Consider the following 11,944-nt stretch of genomic DNA (forward strand, 5'->3'; position numbering starts at 1 on the left):
TTTAACCTCTCCCCAACCTAACCTTGCATCTCCAGTACTTCCCAGTTCAGGGTTTCTATTTAATCTTTTCTCTCATGAGACTGACTATCCTTTTCACTTTCAGAAAGCAAATAGTAGCCCTCAAATCACTAGAAATGATGCTATATGCTTTTTTTTTTTATTGCAACATGTTCACAGAGTTTATCTTTTTCAAGCAACAGGAAAATCCCTTCATATCACTGGGGTCAGGGAAAGGACAAACACCCAAGATACTGGCTGAACCATTTCTCTGTCAGTGGGCTTCAGTGGGGCCCTGGGGAATCCCATCCAGATGAAAACGAATTATAAGGGGGTTCTGTGACATCCAGAACTTAACATGATTGAAATCTTTATCAAGGCTTTTAAACAACGGAAGCAAGAATTAGAAAAGAACTATCTAAGCATTGAGCTGTAACTGGGTAAGTCTTAAACTGGAATCTGAACCTATCAAAGTCAGATTTAAAACCAAACAATGTTCTGGGATGCTTTTATCTCAACTTGTTTTATGCCTCTCCCTACTTCCGTGGTTGAGAATCCTGCTTTGGCAAGAGTGAATTCAATGGTCTCATGTAACGAGTTTGCCAGTCTCAACCTTCCATTTTGCTTTGGCCTAAATGCTACGCTCAGGGCCATGAAAGAAACAACCTCGCCAGAGGCCAGATTCAGCAGGAGAAGCGAAGCTGGTCTAAGGGTCTTCATGCCCCCTCGGCCCAAGTTTGCTAGGTTCAGGTCTATCGTTACTTTTACTGCAGGGACAGCGGATGGGAGCACTTTTGGGGTCAAGCTCTCAATCCAGAGAGGTAACCAGAGGTCTGGGGCTGGGGCTGAGGTGAACTGGGGAACAGACACCCATTTCTGAATTATAAAAATAAGTTTTGGAAAATTCTCGCCCTGTCCTCTGGCAGACTTCTTAACATCTGGATAAAAGATGTGGGAAAGTTTTCCTCTTCCCCGTGTTATCTCCCCTGCTCCTCCTAGTTACGTATCTGAGCCTCCCCGCCAAACGGGCCAACTTGCTCTTCTCCCGCACATGCGCGTGGGCTTTGGAAGGGGTGGTCTTTGCTCACACTGTGCTCTGTCTGGAGGCCTCCGGACTCTGTACCACCTCCCTGGTCCTGCAGGCTGCATCCTCCACCCGGAGCCCTGGCTCCCTCCCACCTCGGCCACGGCTCACCTCTCTCTTTGCACACTCCCATCCCCGGATGTTTCGTGTGGGCTGGACTTTCTACCTACTTTTCAGCGAGGCTGGGCGGGTTGTATGAACTCGTGACAAACACCGTGATGGTGTGAGTGTGCAGTAAATGGATGCTAGCAGTGCTGTTCCCCCCGTTTGAGGTGGTGATTACAAAGTTCTTCGCAGCCCTCCATGCACTTGTGTGGCTTTTCCTACTACTGCCCAGGACTCTTGTTCTCCAGCACACCCATGTTGGCTTCCAGGTCTTCCCTCATGCTGTTCCTTCTGTCTGGTGGCCTCTGCTCTCTGCATCACCTGACGAGGTGGACACCAACACGGGCGCATGCGCGTGCGTGCATGTGGGGTGGAGCTGGTAGTAACCCTGTTGTTCTCCAGCCTCTTTCCTTTGCCTTTGTATATAGCTGGCACTCGGCAAGTGGTAGATTAATGGGACTGGTGCGACTCCTCTTAGGCTATGTTTCTTAATCATCTCCTCCCAAACCAGCATGCAACTACAAACAGCTAAAGCTGCAAAACCATTTAGGTCTTTTTAAAAACAAGCAAGATAACCACAATGTGTGTTTACAAGACAGGCCAGCAAAACACAAAACACCGGCCATCCCTGTGGCTCAAGACTTGGCAGCCGCAGTTGGGCGTGGTGGCGCAAGCTTGTAATCCCAGCATTCGGGAGACTGAGACCAGAGGATCGCAATTCGCGGACAGCTTCAGCTACTTAGTGAGGCCCTCCGCAACTTAGTGAGACCCTGTCTCAAAACAAAGAATAAGCCGGGCATTGTGGCACACACTTGTAATCCCAGTATTTGGGAGTCTGATACTGGAGGATTGCAATTCACAGACAGCCTCAGCTACTTAGTGAGGCCCTCCACAACTTAGTAAGACCTGGTTTCAAAATAAAGAATAAAAAAATAGGGCAGGAGGTGTAGCTTGGAGGTTGAATGCCCCTGGGTTCCCTCATCAGACCCGCAAAAAAAAAAAAAAAAAAAAAAAAAAAAAAAAAAAAGAAAAGAAAAGAAAAGAAAAGAAAAGAAAAAAGACTTGGCAGCTGCAACAAGCCAGGTCCAATATCCACAGCAGAATTGCAGCCTAGGGGCCGGGGGCTTCAACTCTACGCTGCGGCTGTCGCTCTGGCAGGGGTGGGTGTGAGCTCCAAGGGAGAGGTCTGATCTCATGGCCTGGTACCAGACCACTTTGTCCTGGGGACAATCAAGCCATAACTGAGCAGGGTGCCACGGTGTTTTCTCCAGATCCCTTAACTTCCTCTTACCTCCACAAACTGTTAGTCACCAAGGAGAGCCTGTGACTCATACTTGTCACCCTGAGATTTGGGTCATGGTCCGCCCCTGCACAAGAGACTTCCACTTTAGCAAAAACAAATAAAATCAGTGCGTTCACCACAAGTTTGTAAAACATGACCATTATGACTAATATTCTGTGTGCCAGACACAATGCAAAGTCCTTCATTATTAGACCCGCATAGCCACCTGATGACCTGGGTACTATTTTCAGTCCTATCTTGGTAACCAGTGTTTCTCAATCGGTGTAAGCGTGCTCCCCAGGGAATATCTGGAAACGTCTGGAGACATTTTCTGATCGTCACAACTGGTGGTGGTGGAGGGGAGGGTGCTATGAAGTGTCCTACAGGGCACAGGACGGCTCTGGCACAAGTGCACAATCCCAACAAGATTGTCAAGAGTGCTGGGGTTGGGAAACCTTGTTACAGAGGGAAAGGCTAAAGCACAGAAGCAAACAACTTGCCCCGGTCACACAGGTCACAGGCGAGGTTGGGAGGAGTCACACCAGGCAGCCCAGCGGCTCCATGCTGGGCTCTCTGGAGCACCTAGCGCATATCAGGAACAACCTGGGGCAGCGGAACCGTCCCTCCTTTCACAGGAGAGGAAAAGAGACTTGGAGTGACCTGCTTAAGGGCACAGTTCAGTGACGGGCAAAGCAATCTGAGACCCGACTTGAACTCCAGGGTGCTTCAGCACTGTGCTACGCGGATTCAGTTTCTCCCTATGCGCCTAAGTTCAAGACTCAGCCAGCATCTGGATCCCAGGGTGGCCTCTACGGAAATCAAGGCACCTTCGTAAAGGCTCTTCTCCAAATTCCCGAGCAAGTGAGCTGAGCTCCTCGAGACCAGGGGCCTAAACACAGGGTCGCTCTTGGACCTTTCTCTCCCTTGCATGTCCGCCCTCCCTGAGCTGGCTGCCCTTCCTGCTGAGTGTCACCAAGTGACTACATTTGGCCCCTTCCACTGAGCTTATCGATCACCCAGAAGCCGCCACTTGGGAGGCCCTCCCTGAGCAAGGGCTCCCTGCCCCTTCAGGAGCAGCAGTAATGGCTCCTTCAAATCAATAGCATCTCCAGGGCACGCTCTTGGGCCAAGAGAGCCTTCACTGCCCTGACATATTTAAAGTGCCTACAATACTGGAGGCCATTAGCAAGTGAGATCTATACGAAGTAATGCTGCCGCTGTGAGCGACCTCAGATGCCATTTGAAGAGGGTCAAATACTGACCTGCTCCTTGCTGCCTTTGATTCCATGATTCTTTACAGGAAAAGCAAAGATTTGGGGCTTGAACAAAATAAGGCTTAGTCCTGGTCTGGCCATTACTGAGCTGCGAATTCTTGTGCTCCTGGAGACCCCTCTGTGAAGTGATACTCTATTTCTGGGATTTTTATAGGGACCCAGCAGGATCGCACATGAGAACAAGTAAACAGTGTCACAGAAGAGTTAGACTGATCACTACAGCTGCAGAGTGTGGAATTAGGGGCCAGAGCATCTACCCGCTGTTCGGTCTGACAAAGGACCAGTTCTACTGGGGAGCTGGGAGAGGAGCAAAACTGAGGATTAGTGGTAGTGTCTCTGGCCCATTTTATGATGTTGTTTATGCAGACCTGGAATGTCTCGGCAGTTGATTACCTGGGTTCAGTCTTCAGACAGGAGGCAAATGGGGTGGGGCCACTGTGCTAAAGATCAACATAGCTTATTAGTATTATTATTGTTATTTTGCAGAACTGGGGATGGAACCCAGGGGCATTCTACCTCTGAGCAACACCCCCAGCCCTATTTTTTATTCTTTATTTTGAAACAGGGTCTCACTGAGTTGCAAATGGCCTCACTAAGAAGCTGAGGCTGGCCACGAACCACGATCCTCCGGTCTCAGCCTCCCGAATGCTGGGATTACAAGCGGGCCCCAGCATGCCCGGCTAACATAGCTTATTTTTAAATAGTACTAAAGACTGAACCCAGGAGCATTCTATTTCCGAGCTATACTCCCAGCTCCATTGTATTTTTTTTTTTAAAAAAAACAGGGTCTTACTAAATTAGTGAAGCTTGCCTCAAATCTGTGATCCTATCTCAGCCTCCCAAATTCTGAGATTATGGGCACATGCCACCATGCCCAGCAGCAAAGCTATTCTTGGGTAAACTTTTAACTCAATCCTATTGACTTATCTGTGGCCTATTGGACTTTTGCTGTAAGTCCTTCCACTGCATTGGATACTACATATTAAAAGCATCCTCCTGCCAGGTGTGGTGGCGCACGCTTGTAATCCCCGCGCTTGGGAGGCAAAGACAGGAGGATCGCGCAGGTTCGAAGCCAGCCGCGTGCGCTGGCTTAAGAGACCCTGTTTCCAAATAAAAAAAATGTAAAAATAGGTCTGGGAGTGTAGCCCAGAGGTAGAAGGGCTTCCAGGAACCCCAGTATCACCAAAAAAACAAACAAACAAAAAGCATCCTCCTAATCTGGGAACCCCCAACTAGCATCTTACTCATCACTAGCAGTCTTAGGAAGCCTGTTAGTGATGTGGGTGTCAATTGGTTAAATGACATGTGGTTCTCCCCCTCCCCAATAAAAACCGTAGCCTCTTTCATCAAGAATAAGTTGAAACTCTCTGCTTTGATAAAGAGTGAAGGTTCATCTAAGCTGTCAAAGAATTCAAATACAAACTTTGGAATTAAACATGTTGTATGGCGAGATCTGCCTGGTAAACGTTTACAGTGAGCCCAAGCTTTGGAGCGATGAGGAAGCCTGTGAGGTCACAGCTGATGGGAGAGACAGATAGAAGCAGGAAATGATTCAAGAACATGCTCTGGGTGCAGGGAAACTTCACGGAGGCGGAAGCTTCGGGGGGTGGGCACATCGGGAAGGCTTTCAGGGGGAAGCTGAACAACTCCAGCTTGTTCCTCTAACTACCTAAGGCTGGGGTTGCATTTCTCAAGCAAGTGAGAAAAAAATAAATTTTCATTTCCAAAGCTTGCTTTGTTTCAGTTTTACCAGTTCCCCTGGCTTCAATAAAATGACCAAAGAGAAGGGGAGCTGCCCTTCTCTATTGGGCTACCAGGTGTGGGAACTGATTAAACAGCAACTCACAGCTCCATTAGCCTTTGCTCCTTCGGCTGATTACCTCAGTGGAAATTCATCCTGCAGTCTCCTTGCTAAATGAATGTTACAACCAGAGGAGTTTTCATCTGGCTGCCTTTTTATTTCTTGGCTGTGAACGAGATGTTGAGAGTTGCCTCCGCTGATAAAGAAAGGGAATAATTCAGAAAAGTCTTCAGTCACTATTTGTGGCTGGAGGATTCTTAGTGGTATTGATGTTATTGGCTATTACTAATGACAGTTCAGAGAGGTCTTTCTTTTTTTTTTTTTGTGGTACTAGGGGTGGAACCCAGGGGCTTTCTACCTCTGGGCTATACTCCCAGACCTAGTTTATATTTTATTTGGAAACAGGGTCAAAGTTGCTGAGAGCCTCACTAAGTAGCTGAGGCTGGCTTTAAACCTGTGCGATGCTCCTGTCTCAGCCTCCCAAGTGCTGGGATTACAAGTGTGTGCCACCACGCCTGGATCAGAGAGGTCTTTCTTGACTGTCACTTAAACGAGCCCCAGTCACCCTGTGCTTTTTTTGAAAAAAAGACTTGGAGTATAATAACACTAAGTATACCTTTGTTTTTCTTGTCTCCTCCACTGCATTATAAACTTTGAAAGGACTCCCCTGCCTACCACTTAATCCAGCACTTTTAACAGCAGTGAACACAGGGTCAGTGCTGCATGGTTGATGAATGAATTGCTACTATTTATTGAGCATTAACTCTATGCTAAGATCTTTAAATCTGTGATCTCAACCTTCATACTAATCTTATGAGCTAGGCGCTATTATCCCCCATTTTACAGATGACAAAATTGAGGCTTAGAATTAAGAAACTTGCTCCGGGTCATTCATATAAATGGCAGCGATATCTTCAAACCTTCATGATGATTTTCAAGTCTGTGCTCATCACGATATGACAGAGCAACCCTTGTGTACGCCTGGATGCTGCTTTGGGTAAGAACGTTCTCACCCATATTCTACCCCTTAATTGAAATACTAGAAATTGAAGACGATTTTCTCAAATACCATTTGTGAAAGCTTGGTAGAAAAATGGCCAGAAAGAAACCCAGAAGATAGGCTCTACATCAAACTCACACAGGGGAGTTTCTTGAGACACAGAGGAACAGAGGGAGGGGGTAGAAGAGCAAAGTGTCTATTTTCTGCCAGCTCCCTGTTTGCAAATCCTACTCTATTAAAGTGGTTTCTTTGCCCTCCCAGAAGGAAGTCATGAAAATATCATCACTTAATGGCATTACTCTGGGATCTGAGACATCAATGCCAAATGAACAACAGTAGATAACTCCTGCTGCTCTGCGAGCCTGGGATCATGTTTTTACAGAACTTTTATCATTCATCTTGGGCTGAGCAAAACCATATTTGTCTGGCATTCTGAGTAATGGACAAGAATAGATGAATTAGGGCTCTTAAATTCCTGGTTGGAAGACATTAAAAGTTTAAGAGCCCTATATAGCTGAGTCAAATGCATGTGCCCATGCTATATAATTAGGAGGCACAACAACAATAAATATATAATTTAAAAGGAAGACCAGCAGGACAAGAACACTAACCAGCACTCTCCCTCCCATATGAAACCATTCCGCAGTTAGTCTTCAGCCGTGTCAACTGGAACCTTGCTGGCCTTGGGTAGCTTCCATATAACAAAGGTTTGAATTTCTCCATTTCTTTTCTAAGCAATTTATGCTTCTCTCCGAAGCCAGCTTTCCTAATAAGCAATCCATCGCCCCTCTAAACACTTATTTCACTTTGTCCAAAGGGACTTAATAAATCAGCCTGGTTATTGTCTAGTGAGGCCACCCCCTGGTTTTCATGTATAAGACATGAGCATTCCTGTTACTAAATGGGAGCAAATGGTCACCTTGCTTGTAAGAGTTCCCTGGAGACCAGAGAATGTGCGGAGAGAGATGCTTTGGCTCTGAACATCTAGGGAGCTTTGTTGTCATACAGAAAGTTCTGCTGCCTTAACTCCCCCAGCTTAAGAAAAACAATCTGGGGGTAGGGTAGGGAAGAGGTCAAAAACCCTTCCCGTAAAGACAGTCCCAAAGGACTGACCTGGCTCTTTGGTTCCAAGCCCTTTAGATGAAGACACCTGTTTACTAGCCATTTCCTGACCTCTTTGCATTTTCAGGGCACCCTGGAGAAGCAGCTGCTCTTCCTAGCCTCAATTTGTAGTCAGAATAGTTTCTACCTGTGCGGGCACTGGCTGGACTGCTGTGTTTTGTCTATTTTACACCCAATCTTCCACCTTTATCCTAGGTTGGTTTATAGACTTAGAGCTTCAGTCTTCTCTCCTGGGAGCTCTTACCTCGAGTTCAACCTGGGCCTCCCTTCAGAAAAGTACAAAACTCTTTCCCTCAGCTATGACAACTTGATGGAAATCCCCCTGCCCTTCACTTCCTCTCCTGGAGCTGGCATTCCCGGTGTTTAAGTCACCAACTGGGAGGGTGAAGTACAATTCTCAGCTGTGACTTCACCAACTGAGCTACTAGACTGACCTCAGCTGTGGCCTAAGAGGAGGAAAACTAAACAGCAAGGGCTCTTCCATAGCGGGCATCTCCCCAAAGCAGGGGATGTCATGGTAAGCCATACTGTGTAAACAGTGTCTTCCAAATGGAGCCTAACATGTCACCACTCTCCTTGGAAGTTGGGCTACAGAAAACCAAGCTGTTTCCTCTCCCCCAGTGGCTAGAGCTTGACCTCGCTCCAGAGCATTCCAGGGTTCAAATTCCAGTTTTGTTACTCTATATCTGTGTAATCTTGGCAGATCACTTAATTGCTAGGTATCCTGGTTTTCCCATCTGTGTAATGGGGATAATGCTATAGGTACCTACTTGTTGGAAAAACAAACCACGTTTCCTCTATTTTTAAACCACAATCAACACAGAAGAATTCTAGGAGCTTAAAATGCATCAGCTGAGTGTGCTCCAAGTCAACTTAATTCTGATGCTAGAAACTTGGAGAGTATCAGATCCCACAAGCTGAGGGCTCAGTACCCAACACTGTTCCCCCATCCAAGTCACAAAATCCAGGTAGTTTTACTGAGCTACTAGCTGGTTAGAAATCACGGTTCCCACAACCCCCATTCTCAGGTTAAATTAATTTGCTTGAGTGGCTCATAGAATTTTGGGGAACACATTTATTGTTTTACTTGCAAAGGATACAGAGGAAGTCACACATGGGATAAGGTATGGGAGGAGAACCACCCTTCAGGGTCCTCCAAATGTACAGCTACCCAGAGCTCTCTACACTCTGCCCTTCTGGATGTTGATGCAGAGTTCACTATATAGGCATGTCGATTAAATCCTCAGCCATAGATGATCAACTTAACCTTCTGCCTCTCTCCCCTTACTAGAAGTTTGGCGAGGTGAGGCTGAAGGTCTCAATCCTCTAAAGTCCTGCTTCAATCTTTTAGGTGACCAGTGGCCATCTTGAAGCTACCTAGAGGTGGCTAGCCACTGGTCAACTCAGCTCATCAGCATACAAAAAGGCACTATCACTTCAGGGAGTCCAAGGATTTTTGGAGTTCTATGCCAGGAATGGGGATGAAGACCAAATACATATCCCACAATGTGATACTACCTAATAGGCTACCAGTGTGTAAAAGTAGCTAATCTATACAGTGCTGAGAACAGGGAATGACGTTGTTATTTTAAATTCTAGCTATCATGCTAAACCACATTTTAGCTTGGCTCTTTATCCCTTTCTAGTACCTACCTGGCCTCTTCCAGTGCCTGCTTATTGGCCATTGAAAACTGTACCCCTAAGGATCCTTCCAATAAGTGTGCAGGGATGTCTAACCACAGCACCATTCTAAACAACTATGGTGCTGACTCCTAAAATCAGGGTCTGGCAGGTCTTCTGCTGCTCAGTGCCTGGCCGGCGGCCCTAACCTTACCAGGGAGAAAGTCAGGTGCTTTCATCCCTCGCACCAAAGAAACACCAGCATTCAGAGAAGTGCAACTGCCCAGTGGTTCTTCCTCAGATGTGGTGCAGTTGCCCACACCACCCTCTTCTCCAAAGTACGATTTACTGAGAGATCATCGTTCATTTTGGGAAAGCCCAGAAGGCCGTGCATTTAATTCCACATGTGGTTTTAATCGCTCACTTGGTTAATGACAGCTTCAAGTACCAGCCCCAAGAACCCATATGTGCTTCCCTTTCTGGGAAGGGGTTTGGGGAGTCACCAGATCCCATAAGCCATGAATCCAGGAGAGGGTCTGACTCTGGATATCCTTACGTCAGCCCAGCCAAACTCTGCATCAGGTCCTGGGTTACCTACTCCCCTCCATCTACCCTGTAATCTGGACCTTTGCGTTGCTGCTCTTGGGCTGAAGAAAACCAGAGACAGCTGGTTTTCTTCTGACCAGCTGCTGGAGAATCTGACCAGCTGCTGGAGAAACCCACTGACAATCAGAGACCCAACCAAGTGAGGCAGGGCAGGAAGCTTCACTTTGAGCGAGATTCAGAAATGGCTTGGTCTCACTCAATCTGCGACCAGAACCCATGAAGTCACGTGCCTCCCACAAAAAAAAAAAAAAAAAAAAATGGGGATCAACCACAACTTGGTACTCCAGAAGCCAGACATCAATAACAACATCTGGCAGGAGGGGTCTAACGAACGCCTCCGTTCTCAACCCAAAAGCTGTCTCCCAGAGTCCTAGCACACTGACAGCTTCATCCTAAGAAATCCACTCCGGGAGGAGCCCCACCCCACAACCGTGGGCCGAGGCCCGCGCGCACTTACCATTGGCGTTCTTGCCGCAGATGAGATGCTCATAGGGCTGCAAGACGCCCCAGAGCTCGGCGTCGTTGTTGATGACCATCTCCAAGGCCTCGGCAGACACGTCCCCGCCTCCTGCCCCGCCGCCGTCGGGGCTCTGACTGGCCAGCACCCTGGCCCGGATCTCCTCCACCAAGTTCTCCAGGCAGGCGGTGAGCGAGATGGCCGCGTACTCGTGGATGCGCACGGAGATGCGGGTGTCCACCATCCAGCGGAAGAAACGGCCCACGGAGAAGGTGAGGCCGCAGCGCGCCGACTTGCCCCGGCGCAGCCCGTCGCCCGCGCTCATGCTGTACAGGGACAGCGCCTTGACCGCCGCCAGCGCGCAGCTCTCGGCCAGCGCCCAGCTGTGCACCAGGCGCACGGCGCTCTGCACCTCGAAGCGGGTACACTTGGCGTGCAGCACGCTCAGGCGCTGCGCCTCGCGGGCCACGCGGATGAGCGCCCTGCGGAGCAGCCCGGCCAGGCGCCGCACCGCCTCGGCCGAGAAGGCGGGCAGCCGCCGGCCGCCGGCGCCTTTGCGGAGCACCCGGGCCACGTCCCCCTCGGTCCAGGGGAACTCCTCCAGCTCGGGGAGCCGTGGGCAGCGCGAGAAGAGGTCGGCCACTTCGGGGTCCTCGGGCAGCACCGTGTTCACCGTGTCCCAGCTGTTGTGGCGGCTGTTCATGGAGCCGGAGTAGCACCACCAAGCCGCCCCGCGGTGCTGCTGCGCCGAAGAGTTGAGCGCCTGCGAGTTGGACTTGGAGGACGAGAGGCTGAGCGAGCGGCACGAGTCCCCGGCCCCATACCCGGAGTCCAAGGTCAAGTCCTCCAGCGTCTTCAGAGTGGAGCTGTACGTCCCGGCCATGGGGAGCCTGCCGCGGGCGGCCTCGCCGAGCGAGGGGCGCTCACAGCTCCATGCCCCGTCCCCGAGTGGGCAGAAGCGAGCTCTAGGCTCTCCGCGGCGCCCCCCTTCCTCTCGGCGCCGCGGGAATCGGCGGCCGCATCGCCCGGCCCGCGGCCCGGGAAGGTGGGTGAGTCCGAGCCCCGGGCGCCCAGACGCGAAGCTGTCACGGGAAGGGCTCCCCGCCGCTGCTCCTCCGCACTCCCTCTTTCCCTCCTCAGCTCCGGGCAAGCAGATCGTCCGTCCTCCACGGAGCAGGAATCCCGCAAAGGGAGGCGGCGGCGCGGGGCGCAGCGCTACCCCGGGACCAGCCGGAGAGAAAGCGCTTGGCAAACTTGCGAGCCGCGCCGGCCGCGGCACAGCTGGGTACCAGGCAGGGGCCCATATGCAAATAAGCTCCCGCGGTTAGCCAACCACGGACCGCGACGCGCAGGACTGGCAAATGATATCTGAGAGGGGCGGGCACTATGCAGATTTCACTCTGCCGCGGGTAAACCCCCGCGGCGGCGGAGGCGGGGCTGGAGGCCGAGGGTCTGGGGAAGCGCTGGGATGATGGTGGAGGAGGGGACCCACCGAGCTGGCTGCGTGGTGGGGAGCCAGAGACCCGGAGAGGAGGAGTCGAAACGTTAGGCTCCGGAGCTGGCGATTCAACGGAAAACATAAAAGAAAAGCCACTA

General features: G+C 50.1%; 1 protein-coding gene across 1 annotated transcript in view; it reads right to left on the minus strand.

Annotated features, from left to right (window-relative positions):
* Positions 1–11,231, minus strand: part of ABTB2 (ankyrin repeat and BTB domain containing 2) — a gene marked incomplete at both ends in the record, with an annotated part of 177,437 nt that extends 166,206 nt beyond the window's left edge. The window contains one exon of the mRNA XM_080688755.1: positions 10,349–11,231. Within this exon, the coding sequence (XP_080544881.1) occupies positions 10,349–11,231 (883 nt within the window). The remainder of the gene's footprint in view (positions 1–10,348) is intronic.
* Between the last annotated feature and the right edge of the window lie 713 nt (positions 11,232–11,944).

The sequence above is a fragment of the Muscardinus avellanarius genome, assembly GCF_963383645.1.
Source record: "Muscardinus avellanarius genome assembly, chromosome: 1".
Taxonomy (NCBI): domain Eukaryota; kingdom Metazoa; phylum Chordata; class Mammalia; order Rodentia; family Gliridae; genus Muscardinus; species Muscardinus avellanarius.